Source organism: Falco naumanni, chromosome 5 (genome assembly GCF_017639655.2).
Source record: "Falco naumanni isolate bFalNau1 chromosome 5, bFalNau1.pat, whole genome shotgun sequence".
Taxonomy (NCBI): Eukaryota; Metazoa; Chordata; class Aves; order Falconiformes; family Falconidae; genus Falco; species Falco naumanni.
The window spans coordinates 954,353-981,964 of record NC_054058.1 but is presented as its reverse complement, the minus strand read 5'-3'; the positions used below and the strand labels follow the sequence as shown (position 1 = coordinate 981,964).

General features: G+C 54.5%; 2 protein-coding genes and 1 long non-coding RNA gene across 5 annotated transcripts; 2 read left to right on the top strand and 1 right to left on the bottom strand.

Annotated features, from left to right (window-relative positions):
* The first annotated feature begins 2,350 nt into the window (after nt 1–2,350).
* COPS7A (COP9 signalosome subunit 7A) lies at nt 2,351–6,027 on the top strand. Of its 2 annotated transcripts, XM_040593899.1 has the most exons (8): nt 2,351–2,651; nt 2,738–2,813; nt 3,228–3,316; nt 3,395–3,597; nt 4,065–4,170; nt 4,519–4,670; nt 5,013–5,078; nt 5,894–6,027. In XM_040593899.1, exons 1-7 carry the CDS (start codon nt 2,490–2,492, stop codon nt 5,050–5,052), a joined length of 828 nt encoding a protein of 275 aa, XP_040449833.1. In that variant the 5' UTR covers nt 2,351–2,489; the 3' UTR covers nt 5,053–5,078; nt 5,894–6,027. The 2 variants fall into 2 exon arrangements, with proteins under 2 accessions (XP_040449833.1, XP_040449832.1); XM_040593898.1 differs by lacking the exon at nt 5,894–6,027 and having other exon boundaries at nt 2,352–2,651; nt 5,013–5,621.
* A 10,710-nt stretch (nt 6,028–16,737) lies between these two features.
* On the bottom strand, nt 16,738–27,056 carry MLF2 (myeloid leukemia factor 2). 2 transcript variants are annotated; one of them, XM_040593892.1, is made up of 9 exons: nt 26,987–27,056; nt 23,954–24,027; nt 21,301–21,427; nt 20,793–20,828; nt 19,229–19,282; nt 18,702–18,827; nt 18,195–18,354; nt 17,866–18,106; nt 16,738–17,330 (listed from the first exon to the last, which is right to left on the bottom strand). In XM_040593892.1, the coding sequence occupies exons 1-8, from the start codon at nt 27,008–27,010 to the stop codon at nt 17,928–17,930; spliced, it is 780 nt and encodes a 259-aa protein (XP_040449826.1). In that variant the 5' UTR covers nt 27,011–27,056; the 3' UTR covers nt 16,738–17,330; nt 17,866–17,927. The 2 variants fall into 2 exon arrangements, with proteins under 2 accessions (XP_040449826.1, XP_040449825.1); XM_040593891.1 differs by lacking the exon at nt 26,987–27,056 and adding an exon at nt 24,186–24,330.
* Nucleotides 24,336–26,648, top strand: LOC121088195. The gene is made up of 2 exons (XR_005827862.1): nt 24,336–25,856; nt 25,939–26,648. It is a non-coding gene; the product is annotated as an uncharacterized LOC121088195 (long non-coding RNA).
* Nucleotides 27,057–27,612: the final 556 nt, after the last annotated feature.

Below are 27,612 nucleotides of genomic sequence, written 5' to 3'. Positions count from 1 at the left end.
ATCAATGTTAGAAGTTCAGTTTTCCACACTGACCATCGCTTGCCACACCTCTCCCTTCTGTCAGTAGCTTCAGTGCAGAGACCAAGCGCTGAAGGGGCCTCAGGGACTGAAGGGACCCCGGGAAGGGGTAGGATGGTACATATGGGCCATTTGAATGAGCTTGGAGCAACTTCTCACAGGGAGACACAATGATCTAACTCCCCAAGGCAGCCACAGGTTGTATTTTCTAGCTCTAAAATTGTGTTTGGAGCAGTACAGTACCCCAAAGGAGCCTTGTCCATGACTCAGCACCAGCAGCTGTGTGAGAAGAACTAGAGTCAAAGCAAGTGATGAGGGAAGGGTCGTTGATACTGGCAAGTAAAACCTTAACAAACTTAGACTTTACCCAGATGAAGAGTTCAAGATATTACACTCACAGAAGTCCATCAAAGCACAATCAGCTGCCTTTAATATGTGCTGAACTGATCAAGCTGAATACAGGTTCTCTTGCTGGCAATCACGTGTCGGAGCACAAACTTGCCCTGGCAGCACCAAGATTTTAATACGCTAATTTAATACCATGTTGCCTGCACAGACTATACTGGGCTCCCACCATTTTGTTGCCTCCTTTGCTTTCACAGAAAATCATCGCTGATTTCTAAAGGAGCCAGCCATGAGGACATTGGTGCTGGACTGGAAATTCTTGGCCAAACAGCTTAATACTGGTCACTGAAATTAGCGTTTGCTGACTGCTGTCCTTCCCGTCCCCCTCACAGCTCACCTCTGCCTACCACACGATTTACACAAGACAAGAAGAGCTATGAAGAGTTGGTTGTTTTTTTGTCCAAAATGACCCTCACTTTTTATTCCAATCATTGCAAAAACAGCTCTTTCACCTAGCACAGGGAAGCGTGCCCTCAGTGATGCCTCCTGATCGCATTACACTAACTCATTTGCCCATGAAGAGATACTTAAAGCACACCATAAACATTTCTATCCTTGTAGAGTGTTTAAACTATCTTTTTATGGCCATACCCTGCCTGCATCAGGGATGCATTTCTTGACAAGTGTGATGGTTAATGATTCAGCAGATAGTAAAGAGCTTTTTTTGTAAAAATTGATGCAGTAGAGGAGGGGGTGCATGCAGGGATTTAAGAAATGCACAGTTTAAATACATAAGTACAGTGCTTTGCAACATAAGATCTTTTACATTTACATATCCCCAAACCACTGCCCCAAATAGTGAGATCTTAATGGTGAGAAAGCAGAGCAAAGATGAGAGTGATGTGTAGGCACGCACACGGTAGGCTATGCATCTCTTTTAATTCGGGCATGGTACTTATAGAATATTATCATTGAAATATGAAAAATACTGTGCATATAGCAGTGTATCTGTTTCCTCATCAGTTATTTTAATGTACTTATTGTAGTGATGAAGAGCAGATTTTCACCAGAATGTACAGGAAGACCCATAAATACACGTACATTCAGGTGGCGCTGTGGCCGTGACGCCAGCTGCAGCCTGTTGGGACACATTTTGGTACAACTGGGCGGCTCGGGGGGGGGTTTGACGGGCGATGGGTGGCGAGGAGCCGCGAGCGGGCGGGGAATGAAGCTGGTGCAGAGCAAGAGATAATGGCTGGCTGGTGCCTGTGGCCACCGCAGGCCAGGTGGAGGCTGCACTCCAGAGAACACCTGCACCCCTGGACCCCCTGCACCCCAGGGAACCCCCCGTACCCCAGGGAGCCCCCGCACCCCCGGGAACAACACACAGCCCAGCCCCTGCACCACAGGCAGCCCCCCGCACCCCATATAACCCCCCCGCAGCCCAGTCCCTGCACGGCCCAGGCCCAGCCCGGACGGGCCTGCTGCCCCTTGAGGCCCCGGGCCCCGAGCTCCACCATGCCGGGGCCGCGGGGAGCGGCTCCGTGGGCAGCGGCGCTGTCCGGGCCCCGCGGGAGCGCGGTGCGACGCCCCCAGCCGCGCCTCGGCAGACGGGCCCCCTGCCCGGGCCTCTCCTGCCGCCTCGGGCCGGGCCGCGCCTCGGGCCCCACGGGGCGGGGCGGCAGCGGGCACCCGGCGTGGGCCTGTGCCCGCCGGACCCCGGGGCCGGGAGGGGCCGGGAGGGGCCGGAGGGGCCAGGGCCAGCCCGGGCGGCGGCCCGGTGAGCCCGACAGACGCGGCTCCGGCAGGCGGCGCCCCTCCGAGCCGGCGGGGGGCGCACTTGCGGCGGGAGCGACCCGCAGCTCGGCTCTGTGGCCGACCAATGGGAAAGCGGCGGGGGCGGGCTTTGCGGCGGCCTCCCCCAGTAGGAGGCGGGCGCAGGGCGGCAGGGCGGGGCGGCGCGGCACCCGGAAGTGGCCGTTCTATGCCGGCGATACCACAGAGGAGCCGTGGCGGGGCGAGGAGGCGGCTGAGCCGGCTCCGGTGGCTGCCGGCGGCGAGGCCGGGGCCTACGGGAGGGGCGGCGCGGCGGGGCGCGGAGCCCCGCGGGGGACGGCGGCAGCGCCATGGCGGCTGAGGGGAAGGTGACGGGGCAGAGCCAGGAGCAGTTCCTGCTGCTGGCCAAGGCGGCCCGCGGCGCCGCCCTCGCCAGCCTCATCCACCAGGTGCTGGAGGCCCCGGGTATCTACGTGTTCGGGGAGCTGCTGGACATGCCCGCCGTGCGGGAGGTGAGCGCGGCCCGCCCGGCCCCGCGGCGCCCCCCGGCCGGGAGGCCTGGCGGAGGGCAGCGGGGCCTGACGCTGTGTCCCCGCAGCTGGCCGACAGCGAGTTCTCCCCCGTGTTCCGCCTCCTGACCATCTTCGCCTACGGCACCTACGCGGACTACCTGGGTGAGGCGGGGCCCGGGCCCTTCCCCCCGCACGACGCGGCCCCACCGGTGCCCCCGCTGCGGGCCGGGCCTGGGGCCGCGGGCGGTGGCGGGCTGCCCCCGTGCCAGCCGCGGCAGCGCCCAGAGCCCGTGGCACAGGCGGGCGAGGGGCGAGGGGCCGGGTGCGGACGGCCGCTGTGGCCGGCCGGGCTGCGGAAATGAGGCAGGAGACAGCCCGGGGGTGGGTTGAGGCCGGGGGGGGGAGGCTGCCCTGAAAGGGACATTTGAGCAGAGAGTTAACGGGGATAGCTTGGCGAGACAAGATTGGCGTGCAGGTGCTTTAAGGAACAGGGATGGCGTAGGTGCACCGATGCGGGGCTGGGAAATGGAAAATGAGGCATGAATTCTTACAGCCGGTTCTTTCCCCTGACAACAGCTGAAGCAGCAAACCTCCCTCCCTTGACAGAGGCTCAGAAGAACAAACTGAGGCACCTGTCGGTCGTCACTCTGGCTGCCAAGATCAAGGTAGTGCCCCTGTTTTCCTCCCCGGCATACTCCTTTCGCTGGGGTTGCCTGATGCTAGTTACCCTCCTGTTTCCACAGTGCATCCCCTACTCCGTGCTGCTGGAGCAGTTACAGCTGAAGAACGTTCGGCAACTGGAGGACCTCGTGATTGAGGCGGTGTACGCAGATGTGCTGCGAGGGAGCTTGGATCAGCGGAACCAGCGCCTGGAGGTGGATTACAGCATTGGGAGGGACATCCGGAGGGAGGAGCTAAGCACCATCACCCGCACATTGCAGGAGTGGTGAGGAGGAAGCCCCCGATACTAACACCCAAAAAAGGTTGCAGGAGTGGCTGGTGGCTTCCCCAGATCCTCTGTGTGTCGCTGGGGGTAGTGTTGTGAGGTGGCTTTCTTGATCCCCTTTCCCATACTCCAACGGAAAGTAATTTTCCAAAAATAGTTTTCCACATTCTCCTGTTTGTTGCTGGAGCAGGGATGAGACTGCAGCAACCTTTGCACAGTCCTGGCTGCTGGCTGGAGGCTTCCTGAGCATATATCTGTAGTTCCTAACCTAATGTCACTGTATTTGTCCCCCTCCCAGGTAATAACGTTGCTGCGTTATTACATTGAACTGCTCCTGTGTCTTTCCTGCCTTGTGTAGCTGTCGCCTTCTAGTCCTCCTGGCCTCTAGAATTGAAATCTGTCATCGTTCACATTTCATTCTGTGCTCTGTAAATTACCTGGCCTTCAGTTCTGCGTCTTCTCTCCAGGTGCCACGGCTGCGAGGTTGTCTTGTCAGGCATTGAAGAACAGGTTAGCCGGGCCAACCAACATAAAGAGCAACAGCTTGCACTTAAGCAGCAGATAGAGAGCGAGGTGAGTGGGCCGAGGAGGAGGCAGCCGGTGCCCCTTAACTTTAAAGCGACTGGAAACAGTACCCCACGGTTGGTACGGTCTTTGCTCGAGTGAGGCATTACCTTTTTCCTAGGCCAGACCCCGCAGGGGGTTGTGCCTGCAGAAGAGCCCTAAATCAGCTTAATGCTGCTCTGTAGTGCAGGGGTCTGGACAGCAGTTGGCTCTTTGTTTGACCTGAGCTTGCAGCTTTTAACTCCAAGGCTTGCTTTAAAAAAAACCAGCCAAGCAATGAAACAAACTTAAAAATCCAACCAAACCAAGCTAAAAACCTCGGGAAATTCCTTGCTTCTTGCTTTTCCACTGTTGCAGGTGGCAAACCTGAAGAAGACAATAAAAGTGACGACAGCAGCCGCTGCAGCAGCCACATCCCAAGACCCAGAACAGCACCTAACAGAGCTCAGGGAGCCGGCCCCTGGCACCAACCAGCGCCAGGCGAGCAAGAAAACTTCCAAAGCCAAAGGGTGAGGAATGGGGACAAACGGACAGAGCCGTGCTGTGGGTGTGTGCGGGAGGTGCACTGAGGGGAGCTCTCTGTTTCGGAGCGGTGAGGGTGCTGACCCTGCACAAGGGTTGGTCAGAGATGCAGCCCCGCCTGAGCTTTTCTCCTGCCGTGTTGAGGGGAAATCTTTGTGGGCCTTGATCTGAAGCAGAGTTCATAAGCCTTCCTTCTGTTCTCTAGCAAAGAACAGCTGCTCTTCCTTGTGTGCGTTTAGAAAAGAAAGTTGGAGATCAGCTTGAGTTTCCACTCTTAATTTTTTCTTCCTTTTTTTTTATTTTTTTTTTTTTTTCACCTCTCTCTACAGGCTCCGGGGCAGCGCGAAGATTTGGTCTAAATCAAACTAGTTGGATCTCCCTTCACATCTGGGAGGGTGAGAGGAGGAGATTTAGGGGATGGAGGGGTAGCAAGGGTCCCAAGTGTGATGCTTCTGAGCTCTTCTGTGAGATCCATCTTGCCAACTAATTCTCCTGCATGTTTCTTCTCTTTCCTACCTTTCTTACTAACTTTCCAGACAGTGTCTCCCTCCTTTCCGTCCCAGCATTTCACACTCTTAAGCTTCCAGCTGTATGTGTTGCTGCTTCCCCTACCATTCAAGCCCCCATCGCCACGGCCGTGTGTTTTTCTCTCTCTCTCTCTGTCCCTGTCTTTTTGACAGGTCAATTTAAAGAGCCATAAAACTGTGTCCATCACCTCTGCGCCCACAGGGCGTCACAGAACCTTGGAAAGAGTGTGCTCAGCAATCATTTTGGCTCTATGTGACCCCTGGGATACTTTGCTCCAGGATGCAGCTGCCATCTTTGATTGTTTAATCTTTGTTTTACTAGGTGGGAGGGTAGATTTTGAAGGGATTATTTTAAAAATATATAAATATATTATAAATATATATAAAACAATAAAAATACAGATCTATGGACATATCTATACAAACTGGTGCTCCTGTGGTGGTGTCTCTTTTTCTCATATACAGATTCTGGATGTTCCAAAATAAGTCTTGATACTGAGAGCCTCTGTCCCATTTCTGGGTGGAATATCCTCAAAATACTCACTTTCCTTTCCAGAGGGTAGTGCCACAGTAGCTCTATGGGGACAAGAGTCCGCAAAGCAGGAATGAATCATAAATCTTATTTAAAGAGTTTCTTGTGTGATTGATTTTCATCTGGAACATTCAAAAGAGGTTTTTTTCAGGTAATCTCAGAGGAAGGCACAGAGACTGAGGGAGAGGTGTGTGTCAGTACTATGTGCCCAGTGATTCTGGACAAAATGGAACGTGATGTGGGGACTTGTCTGGCAGAGTTGAAAGTAACACAGTTGACGCCCGTCTGTGTGAGTTTTTGTAGTGTAGGTGCTGCTGAAGCCATTCTTGGGTGATGAGGCAGAGTTGGCAGATGAGTCTGATTGAAAAAAAGAAAAAAACAAACTTTTAATGAAATAGACTCCTGTTTGATGCCCAGAAAAAAACCCCATCAGATGCTGCAGGGGATGTATCCTCGAGATGGGCTTGAAGCAGAGTCAGAGGGATGCAAGAGTCGCACTGCTGTTCCACACGCGACAGTGTCCGCTGATGTAAATGTAAGTTGACGCTGTGCCTCCTACCCTGGCTCGGTTCTGCCCCTCTGTGCCAATGCTGAAATGGGATTCCCTGAGCCTGGGTTTCTGTGCCTGAGCAAACCGCTGAGAAGTTAATCCAACAGGGGAAAGCCGCGCTCTCTGTCTGCGTGGAGGCTGTTCCGATTCACTGGCCTGAGTGAGTGTTCTGCTGGGTCAGCTCCTCGTGCAGGCAGGCGAGAGCTGGAGCTGAGGCGCGTAGGTGGGAGCAAGGCTCATTCAGGGGTGGGGAAGGGAGGGGAGACCGTGCGTGTTACGGTGGTAGCAATGTGTGATGCCACCTCAGTACTCAAACACCACAAAGTGCTGGTTTGTGCAGTATTGCTGTTGCACTCATTCTGGGCTGCTGTAACACAGCACTACCTTTCAGTGGGAGCTCTGTTGCCCAGACCCGTGAACGCATAAAAATTCCCAGCAGCTTCCTTCCCTGGGTGTAAGGTGACAGGGCAGGGCACACCAGCTGGCTGTCCTGGGGGGCTGCTGTCACCAGCTGGGGTCTCCAAGAGCTGGGGCAGCCCCATACCTTTCCCCCATTCTGTGCCCTGAGGCGTAAAGCCCCTTGGCTGTGGTCGTCGGGCACAGAAGTGCCAAGTAGGAGAGGCAGGACAAGCCCAGAGGTGCAAATCTGGCTGCAGGGGCGCGTGGTGGGGCAGCTGCACCAGGGTCGTCCCAGCCCACCCGGAGGGCTCCGAACCCTCCGACTAATTCGCAGCACTAAGGAGACTACTTGACGGGTCCTGTTTTCCATAGCGGAGGGTTTGTGACAACGCTTCCAGCTTTTCTTTGAATTGCCTTGAGCCTTCCTCGGCATCACGTCACCACCTTCTGTTCCTCCCAGTGAGGAAAGTCGATGTGCTCCGCTCACTGCGTTTGCGACTGGGGGAAGCAAGAACGTCCACGTGCACCAGATTCCCGCTCCCTGGGGAGGGCAGCCCGGGACCCAGGTGCCAGCAGGGGAGGTGGGACCTGCTGAACGTCTGGCACCCCACACCCTTTGGAAGAGACGCTGCGTGTGATGCGAAGGAGCCAGAAGAACGAGCTGGGGATGGAGCTGAGCAGCTGTACGAGGTGTGTGCCCGAGTGCCTGGCCGAGGTCCAGCAGGAGCTGGGCTGGAGCGGTGGCACCTGCGGGGAGAGCTGAAGTTAGCGATAGTGGAGGAGGAGCTCCGTGCCCCGCAGGGGTCTCGCTGAGCAGCCCAAACCAGCTCCTTGTCCCAAGTGTCTCCTCTCCAACCTCTTGGGCTTTGCTCTCTTTAACTGTGCTGTGGTTATTAGGTATGAAGGGTCTTTTTAAACACCCTGAATCCACAGTTTCAATCCAGGCTGCAGCTCCCAGGAGCGGAGCTGGAAGCATCCCTGAGCCCGCGCCGGGAGCCTGCGCTGGCCACATCTCACGCTCCCATGTGCGCGGCTCTCGGCCAGGAGCGTCGCCTGCGCTCCCTACGCACGCTGCCATCGGCCTCGTGAGCACAACCACCCACGCACGGGTAACAGCAGCCGGAGCGTGGACCAGTGTGGGGTCCGGGGGGGCCTCGCCACGCTGACCCAAGGCTGTACTGGAGCCCCAGGCTTGGCCCCTCATGGCTAAATCGCAGCTGGTGCCCGTCTGCCTGCGCCCTTGTGCCGTGGCTGGTCCCCGCGCCGGGGCTCGGCTCCGCTCCCCGGTAGTGGCGCTCGCCAAGCGCAGCCGCAGCCCTGGCTCCCCCCGCCCGTTTCCCTGCGTGCCCCTCTCGAGGCTGCTGGTGGTGTGGGTTTCAGAAGAGTTTGGGATTCGACGTATTTGATTGAGGCGTCTGCACAGCCCTGAAAGTCTTCCATTCTGTTTCCTTCTCAAAGGGAACACCTTTGCAGACCTCCATTAAGAGAAAGGAAGCAGAAGGCAGTGTACGAAATTACTCCAGACCTTTGAAATGACTGAAAAATAAATGAGAGGTGTGCAGTGCAGAATGGAAATATTGCTGCAAATTGCCTTTCTGGCTGGCAAACAAAGGGCAGGAGTGTAAGTTTCCCTTTGCCCTTCACCTGAAAACGGCGCTTTTTATTTTCCTGCTCACTTCAGCCGTGACTCTGAATTTCAGCCGGAGAGGATGTGAAGACTAATTAATTGGTTAACATTTGTAAATCGCTTTGAAGGTGGCAAAAGTGAGATAAGTACTGAACATTATTATTGTAAGTTTTCATTTTAATTTTAAATGTCTTTGTGTTTGAACCCCGTTTTTTTCCCAAAGAAAAGACTGAGAAAACAGACCCTGAGTGGAGCAGGACAGAAGTTCCTGGACATGCGACACCCTAAGCCCTGGCAAGCGAGTGAGGTTTCGGGGATTGTTAGAGAGAGGATGTGGAGAGGCGTTAGTCCCAGCTTTAGGAGCAGGAGACCTGCCAGCCCTACCGCGGGAAGTGAACGGCTCTTGTGCAATGATTCGTTGCAATCCCCTCTTTGGGTATTATACGAAGGCTTTCACGTCTGGATTCAGAAAAGGGAGGAGGCAGGATGGGACCTGAATGGCTCTGCCACCAATATCTGACTTTTGCCAGCTGCCTCCAGCCACCCTGTGCCAAGAGGTAACCATGGATTCTTATTAGGAATTGGCGTTAATGATGGTAATTCTTCTTACTGCATTACTGGGGGCACAATTTTTTCTTGGGAGCTTGCTGCTCCCCTTCCCAAAGGTGGCAGGGTGTTGGACACCGTGCTGCCAGCAGCCCACCACCAGCAGCGGTGCCCGTCTGTGCCCGGTGAGTGGGAAGAGGCGTAACGAGCACCCCGTGGGACCTGCCCGAGGTTCTCCCCAGCCTCCAGTGCTTTGTGCCGAGGGACCTTGGGATGTGGGGCTGGTCCTGGTGCTTACGACCCCGCAAAGGGAGGCAGCGTTTTGTTTAATGGGGTTGCTGAGGCCGCCCTCACCTCTGTTCCCCAAATGAGACTTGATGGGGGGTGGGGAGTTGATTGGTTTTTGATGAACAAATGGGCTGGTGGGTATCAAAGTAGCTGTCAAACTGGGCCACCCTGGCCTGCTGCCTCCGTCCTCCTGTGGGGCCCTGGTGCCAGCTGAGGAGCAGGTGATGCTCATCCCATGGGGATGCTGCAGAGGTCACGGTGAGGCCGGCTGGCTTCTGTTTGCAGGTCTACAGGATGCTCACACGGCAGCACGGTCCCCCAGAGCGTCAGGTGGGGACGCTTTGCCTCCGCACCAGCGTGCCCGTGGGTCAGCTCCTCTCTGAAGGCTTTGTGTGGAAAGCGGGTGCCTGTCAGGCTGGTGTGCTGGGTGAACTGGCGCAGGCCAGGGGGTGTCCCGCTCTGCCGCCGCCTGGAAAGGGCTCCCTGGCAGCGGCAGCCCCGAGGGCTGTGCCTGCCTCCTGCCACGGCCGGACCAGCCGCGGGGCTGAGGGCCTGGCTCTGCAGGACTACAGCCAGGGCAAGGCAGAGGAGTTGGAGGAATCCCGCTAGCCATGTTAGCAGCTGCAAATGCATCTCTTGGATCTCTGACATCCTTTTTGTCTCCTTTTTATGCCCCAGAGCAGCTGCTCAGTTTTGATCTGCGGCCCCTTTCCCTCTTTGCCAGCCTCTCCACCGGTGTCTGCCTGTGTTCCCACCTGCAGGGCTCCTCTTTCCTCATCTTTTTGCCTGGTACTAGTCACCGCTTAGCTGCAATACCCAGAAAAAACCACCTGCTTTCTCCACTGGTTCCTCAGCCACCCACCTTTTGGTTGTTTCTCTTTGGGGCTGCTGCAGTTTTCCGGGAACATCCCTGCCGGTGCAATGTGGAACTGGGCTGGTTTTTTGTCTGCCGCCTCTGCTGGTGGCCAGGCTCTGCCGCTGCCAGGGAAAGGAGCTCCTCTGCGAAAAATCTTTGTGCAATATGCAATTATACTTGTTGTTGTGATGAAGTCTATAGATACTGAAACGTCAGACGGCCTCAAGAGCTGTGACCTCTTTTGTGGGTAACGAGAACATCCAGAATCACTGTAGCACTTGTGTGTTTACTAAAAGCAACTCTGCACCCTCCTGCTTTGAGGCACAAGGGAAGTCTCAGCCCCTTTGGCTCAAGAGAAGGTGTTTCTGGGGAGGCGTTTTCCCTGTCTCCTGCAGGTTTCCCTGCATCTGCCTGAGAAGCATTTAGCACTGGCTTTGGGATGCAGGAAGATGGATGATGTGCTTGGCGGGAGCAGAAGTGAGGAGGAGGATGCTCCTGGGGTGAGTGTGATCTCTTACTGGTACCATCTCATAATTCCTTGCAAAAGCTTCTCAAGTGCCACCCAAGAACTGGTTGATTTTATTGTCCCCACTAGTCCCCTTGGCAGGCTGCCCCAGAACCCGACTGCTGCAGTGATTAGAAAGTTTTTCTAATTTCCAGCTGAAATGAATTCACAGCCAGTTTGTATTCCCTCGTGCCAGCGCGGCTCCAGCTGAAGCTGTTCTTCCTCCCTGGAGTTTATTTCCCTGCAGTACGGACTGCGGGGTGCTTAACCACCCCAACCGGCCCCGCACGCGTGCAGTTCTCTGCAGCCGGCCAGCCCTCGGGCCAGCACGCTCCTACCCGCCTCAAATTCGGCTCTCTTGGCCGCGAACGTGCGTGGTCTCTTGCACGGGTGAAAGGGCTGGTTGGCACCTCGTGCAGCAGCAGAAGGGCATCGCCTGCTCCAGCTGCCCGACACCCCTGCCAGCGCCCGCCTCCCCCGGTGCCCAGCAGCTCCTTGCAGTGGTTACATGAGGCGCTGGTGATCCTGGCTCCGTTGTCTTGGGTGCTGCTTATGAAGATGCTCCTGTTCACAGCTAAGAAAGTCTTGATTTTTGCTCCTGTGCCTCCCCCCTTGTGCTTCATGCCACTGACTTTAGTCCCTGTGCCGTTACTGATGCCTTCAAGCCCACCTGTGCCCTCCTGGGTGATACCCCCATGCAATTTGGCAGTGGCCCTGGGTTTTATTTACTCACGTACTTATTTTGTTGCAATCTTTGTTCTCCTTTTCCCTTATTAGAAAGGGATGGCTGTGACGAGGCTAGTACCTCTGCTTCCTACCTCTGATGGTTCCGGCGCCTGCAGCTGGAGGCAGGTAATGTTTATTCCACACCCCTCCTTTTGTATCTCCTTCCCCCCCCCGCCCCCCCTGAAGTTTGTAGTTTGTGTTAAGTGCCCTCAGAATTTATAAACCCAGCCGGACAAAACCGTCGGGTGTGAGAGCTGCGGACGCGGTAATCACCTGAGTGGTGTTTCCCCATGGGGTCATTTTTTGAAGTAGTGTCTTTAAAATAGAAAATTTCCAGGAGGAAAAAACCAGCTACATTAAAGACGGGGCTGAAAAGTAATATCAAGCCTTCATTATTTATTTTTTTAGAGTGTTTTGGAAAGCAGAAAAATGTTGCAAAACCAAACAAGTGATTTTAACCTGGCCCCTGCAGCGAGGTCTGTTTTAAATCCTGTTGTTCTCCCAAGGCCGGTGCCGTGGGAGCAGCACTTACTGCAGGACCTTACACCTCCCCGCCACCCATGCGTGGCTCCCCAGCGAGCTGCCGTGCCTACACACACTGTGGTCCTGCGTGCTCCGCAGCCCCCAGCACCCCCCCCCTCCGCGGGTCACAGGTTTGTCCAGCCCAAAGGGACCGGTACAACTGTGTCACCTGGTTGCTCATGTGGCCAAGAGCCACCGCAGCCCATCCCTGTGCCCACTGGCCAGCGTCTCCTCGGGCACCCACCCAGGGTTGGCGCAGGGTGAGCTGGAGCCCCCCCAGTGGGTGCTGGGGGGCTCTCGGAGGCGCCACTGGGCTGCCCTTCCATGGCCAGCAGTGGCGGGTTTCCTGCGGAGCTGGAGAGCTGTCTGCCTCCACGCTGGAGCGGGTTCAGGCACGCTGTTGTCCTGCGGGGCCGGTCAGTGGTCCCAGGCTTCATGTGGCACCTGTCGCCCCTTCCTTCTGTGCTGGGGCTGCAGCCCCCCGGGCGGGGGCAGGGGGCTGGGAACTGCCCAGAGGAAAGGGCTGGGGGGTCTGGTTAACAGCCGGCTGGACATGAGCCTCCAGTGTGCCCAGGTGGCCAAGGCCAACAGCATCCTGGCTTGTGTCAGAGACGGTGCGGCCAGCAGGACCGGGGCAGTGACCGTCCCCCCTGCACTCTGCACTGGTGGGACCGTACACCTCAAATCCTGTGTTCAGTTTGGGCCCCCTAGGGCAGGGGGGACACTGAGGGGCTGGAGCGTGTCCAGAGCTGGGGAGGGGGCTGGGGAAGGGGCTGGGGCACAAGGCTATTGCAGGGCAGCTGGGGGGGGTCAGCCTGGAGGGGAGGGGGCTCGGGGCAGACCTGATCGCTCCCTACAGCTGCCTGGCAGGGGGCTGCAGCCAGGGGGGTCGGTCTCTGCTCCCAGGGAACAAGTGACAGGACAAGATGAAAGGGCCTCAAGCTGCGCCAGGGGAGGGTTAGGTGGGGGAGCAGGAAAAATTTCTTCACCAAAGGTGGTCAAGCACTGGGGCAGGTGCCCAGGGAGGTGGCAGAGTCACCATCCCTGGAGGCACTGAAAAGACGTGCAGGTGCAGTGCTCAGGGACGTGGTTCGGTGGTGGCCTTGGCAGTGCTGGGTTAACAGTTGGATCAATGATCTTAAAGGTCTTTTCCAACCCACGTGATTCTGTGATTCTAACCTTTAGTGTCCTTTTTAATGTCACATATTCAGATTCCACACAATGGGTTCACTACTGTGCTATAGGGGAGCAGCTTTACCTCCCTGTTTGGGCAGTGCAGACTGACGCATCCAGGCGTAACCTGCATCCGCAAAGAATTATGCAAGTACCATTCACCTGGTTATCTCCCAATCCCCTAATTCTTTCCGGAGTCCCTCCAGAGTTTCCAGAAAACTATTCTCCATCTTGAAAGAGCAGAGACTACGTTCATGCTCCTGGATGAACATCCTGCTGCTTTCCGTGCAGCCCAGACTGCTCACTGTTTGTGAACAAACCCCACACTGAGTCTGGGGCTGCTCCGCACATCTCAGCTTCTTCCCTTCTTTATCACTTTCATCATTCCTTGGGTCCTCTGAAAGCTTCATCAGCACCGGTGCAGTATCTTCTCTCAGATCATTAATCAAGTTACTAATGAGCATTAGTTTCTAGTATACAGCTAGGAATAATTTCATATTCTGGGGCCTCTTGTTCTCCTCATTACTTGAAATCTGTCAGTGAACTAAAATTTATAGTATCATCCCTTTTGTTGTTTTAATACTTATTTATGTATTGTAAATCAGAGCAGACTCCTGGGTGGCTCAGCCACCTCGCGCTACTGTAACCTTTAACTTTATGGTGCTGTAGTGCCTTTGTTAACCCAACCCATGACTTCATCAGAAAATATTACGGCTGTTGGACAAGAACAATTTAAAGAAAGTGAGACTGGGAACATTATAAAAACTGATATACAGTATTTTTAAAAAATTTAATGCGTTTTCCATCTCTACCTTGACTTAATGTCAGTTTCCCTGGTTTACAGCTGTGGATACCATCTCATTTACTGTTTGCAAACTTCCCTAGGCTCGCTGCGTTTCCCTGTGGCTCTGCAATGCTCAAAGCAGCGCAGTGAAAGGCGCAGAGCTTCAGGGCTGCCAACAAAACCCTTCAGGACCAAGTTCCCACCAGCTTTAATGGCTTATTTTCATGATACATTTTCAAATACAGAAAACTGAACATATAAAACAAATCCCCTGACATTTCTATTCTATCCATGCATAGCTAACACACTCTGATCCCAGGTTATGTCATCCATCTCTCTACCAGTGTTTCCAGCCACTCTCCACCGCATTCTGCCCCCCTGCCCCAATCTGAGCAGGGCAGAGCCCCTCTGTCACACTCCAGGTGCCCCGCTTGCTCCTTGGGAGGATGCTGAAGTGCCAGTGACCCGCGCTGCTTTGCTGCTGCAGTGGTCCTGTTTGAGGGTAATGGCTGTGGGAGAAGGAAGGAGAAGGGATTTTGCCTCTATCAGGTGGGTGAGTTGGATACGCACTGCTTGACTTTCATGTTGGGAACGTCCAACCTGCTCTTACTCCATCCTGCTGGCAGAGGGTCACAGACACCTCGGGTGCAAGAGACTCATCCCAGGCCTTCCCCTTGCCCCAAACTGCTTTTAGCAGGAAACCTTTGCACCCGAGATGTAACTAGTAGGAAAAGCTGAGGCAGACGCAGGTGTGGTCTGGATGCCGAAGCAAGGTGGTGTAACAGAGGTGGGCTTCCTGACTGTGCTGGTCTCCTTGTTCCCAGGCCGCTCACTTTGAGCGGCGCCACACATGCCCCCGGGCACCTGCTAATAGCAACTTACAGCTCCTCGCCACTTGTCTGGAGCAGTAAATCACAGGTTGCACACACGTACCTGTTTGTTGCCTCCGTGCAATTCTCTGCGTGCTCCTCCATGGGATAACCTACATCAGCAAGCGAATTCTCATCAAACCGGGGTGTCAGCGAAAGGGAGAGCCCCAAGCACGACTTGCAGTCACTTGTCAAAAAACACCAGCAGCAGCGCTTCTTGCTCCCACTGGGGTACGGCTCTGCCCTCCTCCTTGCCTTCACATACTCCTCCAGAGCCCCTCAAGCCACTGACTGAAAAGCACCATCGTGCCCGGGTTAGTGCCAGCCTGGAGTGGCTGAGGTGGCTTCTTCAGCAGAACCCGGGGCAGCAGGTGAAGAACAGCCGCCTGGGACTGGAGCAGTCAAAGGAGGTTCCTTCCGTTCCTTGGGGGAAAAAACCCTCCTGCTTTTCGAAGTCAGAGGTTAACGTACCGTGGTAGGCTCGGGACAGGCTCCCCATACGCTTCTCGTACTTACTTTTTTGGTTTGCGATCTCTGAAAGTCCCTGCTGGGCTCCTGCCTCTGCTTCCCAGACTTAACACAAGGTCCTCCTCGAACTGAACCTCTTCTGCCTCTCCCCAGACCACCAGAGCCATGCCACGCCGGAGAAGGCCGATGCCTTGGAACGGCTGCACAGCAGCCCGGCAAATCCCACCCCGTCAGAGCGGAGGAGCACCAAGGGTCCCAGGTCTGCCAGCACAGCAGCACCCAACGGGGCGCAGAGGCTGAACGCAGGAACACAGAGTAGGGGCTGGGTCAAGGGTAGGCATTCCATGCCCAAGGGGGAAGGGATCCTCACAACTTGAAGGTCCACGTTAATCCCCCCGCCCCGTGCCCATCTCCCTGCCCTTTCCCACACATTGCCTTAAAGATTGCCCAGGACTCGGCTGCTGGTTACCACCATCTCACCGCTGAGCACCTTCCTGAGCTCAGCCGGTTCGTTGCTGAGATCAAACCATCGGGCCCCACACCTCGCGCCAGCTCAACACTGCCACGGAGACGAGGGCTGCCCTCGCTCCAGTTCCTCCTCCTGAAGTCTGGCAGCCCCAAGATGGCTTGTCTTCCACGACACCTCTCCCAAGCCCTGCTTTGTTCTGTGTCACTCCTCCTTCGGCCTCGCTTAGTTCTGCGTCGCTCTTCCTTCACCCTCGCTCTCCTCAGGGCCTGCCTCGACTGGCATTTGCCGAGGCTCAGCCCGCTCCCAGGGCAGCCAGCCCAGCCCCCTCCCAGCCCAGGTGTGTCCCTTCGCGCTGCCGGAGACCTCACCCCTGCACCCGCGCCGAGCTGGCTCCCAAGGCCAGGGCGCTGGCGGGGGGCTGCTACGGGACAAGGTGGCGCAGGGGAACGTGGACGGAGCCCGCCCGCAGCCCAGGCCCTACCAGGGGCACAGCACATGCCGCTGCCCCAAGCTTCTGGGGGCTGCATTCTGCATCCCTCTTTCAGGGCAAGACAGATCTCAGCGAGGCGTCTGTCCCGCTGCTAGCGCCCTACTTACAGCACGGGGGTGCGCAGCAAGGTCCCGGCACACCGCTTCCAAGGGCGAGTCACGCTTCCATTTCCCACCTTCCCTCCCAAATGAGTTAACAGCAAGGTTTACTTAAGGGTGCGTGCTGGAGCGGGAAACTGGCCCAAGAACCTTGGAGATCTTCCCTAGTCCTGTATTGCTAACGTCGCTCAAGTTTCACCTAATAGCAAAGAAGTTAAGAAAAGGTAATTTGTAACGTCAGCCGCAGTTGCAGAGAAATAATGAGATAATGAAAACATTCCCGGGCCGTGCAGAATCCCAGGGGCCCACTGGAGGGCTGCACAGCTCACCAGGCAGCAAGAAAGACCAACCCATCTCCCCTGCCTGCACAGCAGAACTACAGCAATTAAAGGGTATATTTTGCGAAGGGTGGGTTCTCGGGCCATCTTTCACCATTTCCGTGTGGAGCATCATCTCACTTCGTAACTACAGGGGAAGGCCATAAGGCTATTTTCTGTACTAAAATAAAGCCTTACAATTTAACACCATGTTTTCCCTCAGCAGCTTCCCAAGGATACAAAAAATGTTTACTTAATTGCACAGCAGGTACAATTAGGTCAGCTGAAGGTAAAGACGGATCCAACGATTCTTTACAGTTTGTTTCTTTATTCAGTAAACATCTAGTTACAAGTTTCACAAATTAAAAAAGTGGGGGAGCTGATTGAAGAGGGGTCGGGGAGGGGGCCCACAGGCTGATCCAGCTTTTGCTCAGCTCCTCCCTTCTCTAACGCACACATCCTTCTGCTTCGCCACAGCTGCACCAAGGAGCAGGAGGGGAATCGAAGCCTCTGTCCCGGTGAGGGGACCGACACAAGGTTCCAGCAGAATTCCCTCATATTTCTTTCACAGGGGACTAAACACAAACATCAGAACCAGCCCAACCCAGCACAGAAAGAGTGGGAAGGATGGAAGAGGCAAGGTGGCAGCTCCTCATGCCCACCACTACTGGCAGAAAGAACAGAACCAAAGGAGAGCAGAAAGGGAACGGGCAATTAATGCGTTCCTTGCACATCATGAGATTCCCCATGCCCCACTGCAGCACCCAAATGGGGCAAAAAAGAGCAATGCAGAAGATTAGTTGCTTTGTTTCAATTCTTAAGTGGGAGGGAGGTTAATACTAAATTTGAGGAGGGTCCAAGTAGTGTTTTGAAGGGGCTTCAGAGTTTCAACTGTCTGTACCTGGGAGGAAGGGAAACAGAGAACACAAAAAGAGAGTAAGCAGTGGCTAGAAAGCAGCGCAGAAGACAGATAAACGTGTTTAAATCTGATGTAAAAAAAAAATGGGGGGAAAAGTCCCTTTTTAAGCACTAGAACACATCCTAAGTGAACCCTATTCAAAACACAGCAGACACCAGCACTTACTTGGATTTCAGACTGGACTGACAGCAAAAGGTCTCTTAAGTTCTATACAGTGACAGCACACTCTACAGATTGTGATCCTACATCGTTTCATACCATTTCAACCATCAGTTAGGGCTGACACCACACTTTCTTTGTTGATGACAAAGCTAACTTCCACAGCTTCCACCTTCCCAGTTGGAACAGTATTTTCTCAAAATTTGCATCTTCCCCTGCTCTCTAGACTAAATGGGAAAACCCATTTCCAACCAACACATCAAAATAAGGCAAGACTGGGGCAATGAAAGAAAGTAATCCTGTGGCTAAGAGGCAACTGCACAGCAGAAGACGAGGTAAAGAGCTTGTTAAGACTTACAAGAGCGTGTAGGTAGATTTGGGGGTGGCCACGCTGCACCCCCCACCAGGTCTGCTCTGAGTTCACCAGTCATACCGACGGGACTGTCTAGAGGGAGAATCCTCAGGGCCCTGGATCGCAAGGCGAGTCCCTTCAGCCCGACGGCCGCCGCTGCCTTCGTGACGCCGGTATTCCAGCCCCCGCTGCGGCCGGAACCGGGACGTCTCTCGCCTCCACTCGTCATCAAACGCGGCTGCATCACCTGTGTCAGGAAAGAACAAGCTCAGATGGGGAGGAGGTGGGGAAGCGGCGCCTGGTTTTGCTGGGAGGAGGACAAGGGCGCTACTCACTTTCATCCATGTTGATGTAGTCCTGCCTCTCCTCCTGGTCACCCGTGCGATGGTTCCGGGACCGCTGCATGATGTGGGCCCGCTCCCTGATGTGGTGTCCAATTGACATTTGTTCCAAGCCGCTGTCAGAGTCCCTTACGGTCCGCCTGGTCTCGCGGATCTGAGGGCAGATTCCCATGTAGGATCAGCGTTTCAATTCATTCTCCCAGCCCCGCAAGACACTCTGACTCTTGCCCACGGTAAATTGCACTGCCACCACTCCCAGCATGTCAGACACCAACATAATGAAGAGGGGAAAAATGGATTCCCCCACTCCCAGTGCTTCCCATCCCCTCCCAGTGCCCCTCAGCATGGTTCAGTGAGTCACAGCGTGCTCCTCGAACTGCAAGTGACTGCAAAGCAGCAGTGCCGTGGGTGGCCGGCACTGAGCCACCAAGCGAAGTCTATCCACCCACAGCAAACCCAGCAGCCTCGCGCTGGGAAGGCACACTGCAGCCTCCTCCTTACCCCGCCAGGTGCTGAACGCATCTCTGAGGTCTCCTGATACACTTTGGGTCCATCACCCAGGTTGGAATAGGAGATGACAGTTGAGGAGGTAAATGTCTGGCAGTTAGCACCGCTTGTCATATGCTCCTGCAAGAAGAAATGGGGAATGGTATAAAGAAGGAAAGGGAGGGAAGAAGAGATGGCAGTTAATTCTCCCTCCCTACAGTGAAGCAGGAAGAAATTACAATAGGAGGAATATAATCCCCGTGGGTCCATCTTTCTGGAGAATCCATCTTCCTGTTAAATTAATGCTTGTTTCTCGCTAAGCAAGCCTACCCCCACACTTCCTTCCTCACCCACCTCCCCTCCCTGCTCTCAGAGGGTACGCCTCAGGAGCGAGGTCTCAATCACCGATTCCTGGTCACGGAGCAAGGCTGACAGCAGCTTGAGCACAGCCCACAGCAAAGCGGCGCAGTAAGATGGAGACAGAGGGGACGATGGCAGGAGCACTCCTCTCAATACAGACTGGTTTACGGGAGGGTTCTTACCATGTTTCCAATCATGTCGTTCATCATCCCAAACATATCTATAAAGCCACCTGCCTGATAAAAAGAAAAAGAGAACACAAGAATAGTCAGTTTGGAAAGATACAGGAGGAAAGAACAAAAAACTGTCTGCAAGGGACAAAAACCTGCTGCCTAGGAAGAAAAACCTTGCTATTTTCCCTTTCTTTCAGTAGTGCAGAATCCCCTGCCCCAAACAGACAGGATTTGGGGTTGCTGTTCTCTGCATTCTCTCAGGTTGGGTTGCTCAAGTGTTCTGGCTCTTCAGATCTCTGGATATGGCGAAGGTTGTTCTTTTAGTTTGGGTCTGACTCCCAATGCACTGGGGCTTGCGAGTTGAGGCGCTCAGCACAGCTAAGAGAAGAAATCTCAGATGTGCACTAACAGTGATCTAAACCATAAGACAGTCATCCTTCAAGCACGTTTTCACCTCATCACTGTCAACTCTTAATTTAAACTGCAAGGAAGTTTCCATTGATTGTGTTCTTTCTAACATAATTACAAGTTTTCTTATTTTCCCTACAAACACCCGACTTTTTAATCCTGTAAACCTAAAGGCTACAGCAATATACTGGGCCAGCAGGTCTCACAGGTTAATTGTGCAATGTGTAAACAAAATTACTATGTCCATTTAAACTTGCTGATTTCTTTGTTTCCTTGAGTAGCTTCTTGTTCTCGTTTCCAGCAGAGCAGTGCTCACACGCAATGTTATCCTTTGAAGTCTATCTGTTTGTACTCTTATTAATCCTTCTCTGAGCTACGATAATTCCAGGACGCGTAGTCTCTTTCACCAAGGCAATCCTGCAGAGCAAGGCAGCTAAAGTTGCTGGATCTGGAATAACCTATTTCCACTGCATTATTTTAGTAGTTGACGGAGATCAGCACACTCCAAGCACGGCGTTCTCACATACACACAGCCATTCTCATTCCAGTCCTGTTCAGTTGAAGCATTCAGCTGGCTTCTCCATCCGCCACCCCTGGCAAAGGAGGTTCAATAATCACCTCTGCCTACTGATGGCCAAGTCTTATCCTCACATCACAGTTCCTCTATTACCTCCAAACAGATCCACTGCTTCTTTTCAGACATATGAGGTTATTAAAAGACTATCTGCTCTTCCTGAGTATTAACTGTCCCAATTCCTATGAAATGTTGTGCTGTGACAGCTTTAGGGGTCTTCTCTGGTCAAGGTGCAAATGCAACCTCCCCATATAAACAGTTAGAATCTCTCCTCCAAAACAGCTCAGAGCCTAGATTAAAACATTAGAGGGGAAACAAGGGGAAGGCCTGAAGTCATACAGCAACTCAATGAGGTCCAAGAGAAACCAGCTGCCTCCAGTTTCGGTTCAATACCCTCTTCTGTACTGCATATAAATCCAGAGCTGGTTCTGGTCTCTTCACACCCTCCCACCCTCACTACCCCTTAGGATAGATGGTCTTGCTCACAGATGGCTACATTTTAGCACTGGTTGCACGCACTGCTGATGAATCTCAGCGTGGAGCCACTACTTGGAAAGCCTCTGATCTGACGGGGAAAAACAGAGAACTTACCATGCCGAGCATCCCAAAGGGTGAAACAGCTCCTGCCTGCCAGGACAACAGAAAAACAGAACAGAGAATGACCTTCCAACAACCAGACACCAAGATCCTCCTCAGAACACCCTCATACTTCTCAGAAACAGAACTGGGAACACTCAGGCCCGACAGACAGATGAAGGAACTGCCCCGCAGACCCATGGCAGTTCAAACCAGATCGCCTCTAGCAAACCAGACAGAAGGCAATGCTCGTAAGTTTCCCCCAGTTATGTTGACTTAACTCCTTGAGAAATCACACTTATTTCTTCCCTTCCCCCCATGCAACCCAGAACACAGTTGCGTTCCATGTATTAATGCACGCAAAGTAAAGGACAAGCAAACCCACTGTTTTATTAGAGATTAATTCTGCACCCACCAAGCGTGCGAGGGCAAGGGATGCGCCATGCCAGTAACGGCAGCAGACAGGAGCTAACAAGGCAGTTCAAGCTAACAAACGCTGTCCTGTACTCAGCGCCTCACTTACCTGCACCCTACGGCCAGCCTGGCGAGCCCCAGGCGTGGTCCCATCAGTGATGCCAAGGAGCGGGCCGAACCCGAAACTTCCAGAAAGCATGCGGTTCATGTGCTGCCGGTGGATGGCAAAAGGGTCCCTTTCGGAAAGATCAGGAGAACAATGGTGAGGAAGGGATGACAGAAGACAAAGCCCCACATAACCCACCTGTTCTGACTTTGAGTCTCTTGTGTAACCGTACATTCTTTTTCACGCTGAAAATCCAGAATCCCAAGAACTCACTGTTGCTTATGGTGATCCTTGGGGCTGGAAGGGACCTCTGAATCCCATCTTATTTCTTGCAATAGAAGGTATTCTACCACAGAATTCCTCTCAGGCACTAACCGGTATCTATTTAGACAGTTTGGTGTTCTGCTCCCACTAACACTTTAGGGCCAAGCATGGCTGAGGCACTCCACAACCTCACCGCCCTAACAAATGAAAGCCGCTTCTCAGATCCGCAGCCCAGGTACCACCCTTCCATACTCATTTCCTCTTGTGCCATCAAACCCCTTTACATTAACCCTGCTAAACAATCAAACCCTTCTAGAAGAGCAGTTCTTTGTTTTGCAGGGAGGTGCATGAAGACTCTCCCAGCTGCAAATAGAGGTCTGCACTTAATGGGACCAGAGAGCATGTGATCCCAGACACCATCCTCTCACCCCTCCACACACACATTGCCCTGGTTTCAGCTGGGATAGAGTTGTTTTTCTTCTCAGTAGCTGGTGCAGTGCTGTGTTTTTGATTTGGTGCAAGAATAATGCTAATAGCACGTGGATGGTTTTAGTTGTTGCTGGGTAATGTTTATACTAAGTCAAGGTCTTTTCAGTTTCTCAGGGAAGAGGCCTGGAGGGGCACAAGAAATTGGGAGGGGACACAGTCAGGACAGCTGACCCCAACTGGGCAAAGGGATATTCCTCACCACATGATGTCATGCTCAGTATATAAACTGGAGGAAGAAGGAGGAAGGGGGTGACATTCGAGTGATGCCATTTGTCCTCCCAACCGTTAAACGTGATGCAGCCCTGCTGTCCTGGCGACGGCTGAGCACCTGCCTGACAAAGGGAAGTGGTGGATGAATTCCTTGTTTTGCTTTGCTTGTGCATGCGGCTTTTGCTTTACCTGTTAAACTGTCTTTATCTCAGCCCACAAGTTTTCCCACTTTTACTCTTCTGATTCTTTCCCCCATCCTGACACACATGAAGTGAGCAAGCAGCTGTGCAGTGCTTAGCTGCTGGCCGGGGTTAAACCGTGACACACACACTCAAATCCAAGACTGAAACCTCCAGAGAGGACCGTATGGCCTGACACCCTGTGACAACCCTCTGCCCCAAGTAATCTTCACCTGCTATTTTGCTACATGTTATGTGTACGCCTGCTAAGAGCTTGAGACCACATGCAGCTTTTGCAGAGTTGAGGGAAAGGTAACAGTAACTGGGGTCCCTAACTGGTTTTCCTTCCTTTCTTTTCCTTCTTTTGCAACCTCCACTTTGAGGGCTGTACGCATTCACACATGGTGAGGGAGCAAGGAAGGGAAAAAAGAAGAATAAGGACAAACTGTCAGCGAATACAGTAGATGCAGTAAAAAAAAAAAAATCAAGGAAATACCACAGCATTACTCTGCACATCTTAAGAGTCTGTGCTTACCCTTCTTGAGCATGAATAACCTCAGCTGCCTAGAATACCCCTGAGATCACAAAAGCACCTACTACAAACCAATACTTTTCTGTCTCTACTGGAAATGCATCCCATAATAAAGGCCAGACTCATACCTGCCACATCAATGAGAGCAGTCATTCTGTGACTAACTGGGGCCTCAAGGTCTCCTCTCCTGCTAATCTGTTTAGAGCTGGTCAAATTCCTGCTTATTACCAATTTTATAAGCAAAAACCAGACTTTATTCTTCCACATAAATTAATTCCACCAAGTTTCTAGCAGCGCCATGCTTATTAACATAATCAAATTCTCAAGGTATTACTGTCTATTCCTCATCCGCTTTGGCAAGAACTGCCAACTTAGTTTTGCTGCCAAAACTTATCAATAGCATCCAATTTCTGGACTGTGGCCAGAATCAAAGATGTTCAGTACAAGGAATCCCATCGTGACCTTTGTTAGGTTCCAAAACTCCTATTTCAAAAGTTCTTGTTGTCTTCTCTTTACTTAGCTCCTTACAACTTGACAACTCCTTTAGCAGTCTTCTCCAGCTCCAGTAACGATTTCCTGTGCAGAACAGCAACAAGCACCGGAGGGAACAGCTGATTTTACCTGTCTGAACTGAAATCCTACTTTGCGAAAGAAAAAAACCCAAATCCTTCCCCGCAGAAAAAGGTCAGGTACGCCAGCCCCCTCCTCCTCAGCCGGCTGCAAAGCCTTTCGGCCTACTTTACTTAATTACGCCTTCCTGCACGGCCAGGCTCCTCACCGCAGGAATCAGCCCAACGCGAACCAGGTTATTCCCTGCGCTGCCCGACCCCCCCCCCCGTACGCTCCCCCGGCAGCCGCCGCGCTGCCCCCGCGGCCCAGGCGCCCCCGGCCAGCCCGGGGGGGAAGGCCGGGCATACCGGCCCCCCCACCCCCCCCGGCTCTGTGCCGCAGCCCCCCCCGGCGGACGCCCGGCCCGACTCACATGGCAAACATGGGGTCCTCCGGCTCGCCATCCCTCATCAGCCGGAACATGCTTCCCTCGGGCGGGGGCGGCCTCTGCGGGGGAGAGGGGGGGTGAGCGCGGGCAGCGGCCCCGTTCCGGGCAGGTGACGGCCGCCACAGGCCGCGCCCCCCCCCCCCCCCCCGCCGCCGCGGCCCTCCCGCCCCCGGGCCGCGCCCCCGCCCGCCCTGCCCCGCCCCGCCCCGTGCCCTGCCTGCCGGCGCGCCGGTGGGTGCCGAGCGGCGGGCGCTGCCCCTCCGGTTCCGCGGCAGCAGCACGGCGGGACGCTCACGCCTCCGCGGCCATCGCGGCCCGGTACCGCGCTCGCCCTGCGCCCCGCCCGCCCCAGCCGGCTCGCCCCGCGCATGCGCCCCGCGCGCGGCTGGGGCGCCGCCCCTCGCCGGCGTCAGCCTGTAGCCCGGCCGGGGCCGCTCAGCACAGCGCCCCCTGGCGGCAGCCGCTCCCCGCCGCGCCGCGGGTGGCCGGAGACTGCCACCCTCGCAGCCCCCGGAGCTCAAGGACCGGCCCGCAGCCCCGGGGGCCGCCACCCCCGCAGCCCAGGAACCGGCCCGCAGCCCCAGGGGCCGCCCCGTACGCCCCGTACAGAACGCCCCGGGAGGGGGCCCGGCCCCGGCCCGGCCGCTGCAAACGCGCCGCGCTCACAGGGGCCGCTGTTCCCCGGGCAGAGGTGGTGCCCGACAGGCACCGGGGGTGCTGCTGGCCTCGGTAAACCGGAGGCGAGAGGGAGCGGGGCACCGGCCAGGGGACAGGTACCGCAGCGATGGAGGTTGCCACCTGGCAGCTCGCAGTAGCCACAACCCAGCGGTCCGAGCCCGCAGCCGTGCTTGGGCCGCTGCGGTGACAGCACCCGGCCCAGGCACCCTGCGCGGTGCCAGCGCATCGGGCGTACCGACAGATTGCCCATACCGAGAGCACCGGCAGCATTTGCACCGGGGTGCTCGGCCTGGCAGGAACGGGGAGGGTGTGCCATCAGTCAGCTGCGGGTTGCCGCTGGACCCCGGGCAGCTGCACAGGTACTCGGTCTGCAGGGGAACCCCCACAAATCCGTGGGTGACAGCCTGTGTCACCGTCCCTGGGGAGTGCTGGCTGCCTCCCGCTACCGCCGGCTCTGCTGGATGGACAGCGGGCTGGGGACTGGACACACTTCCTTGGGGGGGCTGCTGACTGCTGTATCCTGCCCACTATGTGCGGGAGCCAGACCAAACCCCTGCCAGAGGACTGGCAATAGGCAGGTTGCAAGATGCGGTTGAGAAATCAAACTCCTGGGTTGCGGCAGGAGCCATGTCCTTGGATTTTGGAGTCTGACCGAGGAAAATGACCTGGCAGCGCAGTTTACGCGGGGGGATGCACAGGGGATTTGGCAATGCTTCTTGCTACAGCAGGTCTCAAACCCGCACGGTGTCCAGAAAGGTGACTTCTCACCAGAGTCCCGTGCCTGCATGCACGCAGAAGGCACTTCAGGTGTCCCTGTGTCTAGTAAGTGCGTTCCACGGAGGCTGAAACTAACACCCACAACCTAGAAGCTGTGGAGAGCACAATGGTGCAGGACGGCGAGGTGGAGACATCCTACGGGCAGAGCATGGGTGCAGTGGTGACAGACCTCGGGCAGCACTCCTTCGGGAGTGCTGGAACACTCTCCTGCCACCAGCTTGGAGCTTCTCTGTGAGCACTGAAGTTCATACAGAGCCTCTGCTAACGCTGCCTCAGCCTCCCTGCCACTGCTTTTGCAACCCTGAATCATCCCTCAGACACCTCTGGTCTGGAAAGCCTTTCCTGTCCAGTATGTTTTCCTTTTGCTTTCAGGCTCTCCTGGTGTTTGATTAGTGTGTGGCAGCTGACCTCGCGTGGCAGGACTCAAAGGCAGGTAAAGAGGTTCTTGGGCAAGAAAATAAGTATATCTCTCTTTTTTTTCTTCTTCTTTTTTTTTGTTTTCTTTTTTTTCTCAGAGCTGGGATAAAACAACTGGCTGTCCCCCAGATACCAGTGATCCTCCCACTCCTGGAATGTCCTAGAGATGATAGGACTCCCTCAGTTTTTCCCATATGCTAAGTCAGGCATTGCTGCCTTCCAAACAAGAGGGACAGGGAAGGAACAGAACGGAGTCTGGAACAAGTACTGCTTTGCAGATCCTTTTTCTGTCCCTAATGCTGCTCCTCTGCAAGTGGCCGGTGACACAAAGGGCTGTGTTGCTGAGACTGAGGGCTGAGGCTGTGGGGCTCATGGGGTATTTCTGTAGCCTCGCAGGCAGTCCTTATGCTTGGTGAACCTGTGTTACCCAAGACTACGTTCCCAGTGGTACTACCAGTTCAGCAAATCTTGAGGGAATCCAGCTTGCAAAGAATCGCGCTGGTGGCAAGTGCTGGGTGAGACCCTGGAAGGAGGAATTGGAAATGCAACCTTTTTCTGGAACGTGGACAAGCCCACAGTTCTGAGGAATGCAGACACTGTGTTACTGCGCTATTTGTAGGACAGAGGTTTCTGTATAGTGCTCGGCACGTTGTGTCTAACGCGCACTGAGGGGATGGCCATTTTCTGGGTTAGAATAACGAAGCACGTGGGGGTGCGAGGGAAAAGCAAGACTCCCATCTTGCTCCAGTTACATTCTCTATACTCAGGTTGCTTCTGTATTCGTCATGAATAAAAGCCATTAACTACATCTCTCCGTTTCCTTCCTTTCCTTTTTTTAAGCTGCCCAAGTTGTGCTGGAGGCGGTGGAAGATGGGGGGGAAGGGGAGGAAGAAGGAGCTCAGCAGGCAGCCGGGAGAAGGCAAGTGAAGGGCAAAATGGAAGAAGGATGAATGGCACTGCTGCCCTCAACTCCACCTTCTCCCGCCTACTGCCGGCTGCTGCCAGGCAGCCTCCCCCCAGCATCCCCATTGCGCTTCGTGTGCGGTCAGCCAAAGGGGCAGCCACAGCGGAAGCATTTTAAAAGTAAACTGAGCATCACGTGATGAAGGTAAACAAACAGTACACTGAAAAATCATGCCTTGTTACCTGCTGCTTCCAGGGAGTGATCATTTTGGCCAGGAAGACAGAAACAGCTTCTTAATGCGTCCAAATGTTCCAGGGCCCCTGTGGACGCCTGTAAGACAAAGAAATCCTCGTTAACAGAAGTCAGAGCTACCCACTGCCATTTCCTCATTGGTTCCCTTCGTCTGTGCCTTTTACATAATCCTCACCCAACAACTAACTCTGACCTCAGATGAAGGGCACCGTGCGTGAAGGACAGCTCTGATTTGATCCTCAAACGTAACAATTTGTATTTGGGATGCTAGAGCCAGCTTGTGGTGGCTGCAGCTTGCACTGCGCAGCAGCAATTACTTTCAGATTATTTTGCTTGTGTTAAGAATGTGTCTGTCGCACTGTGAGTGAGAACCACGACCTCCATCTGTGCTGTGTTAGCAAAGAGAGGTTCACAGAAATCATGACTGAAAATCTCCCTCCTCTTTCCAATCTTCTCACAGGCTGTGTCACCCCTCGTCACTCCCTTCTACTCCTCTTGCTTCCTCTTGCCGTGTTACCTACCCTGCTTCCCAGCCCTCCGCAGTGCTTATTCAAATGTGTTGCCTCTCAGGAAGCCATTTCCCAATGCAAAGTTGGCTGGTGGTTGAATTCTTGGG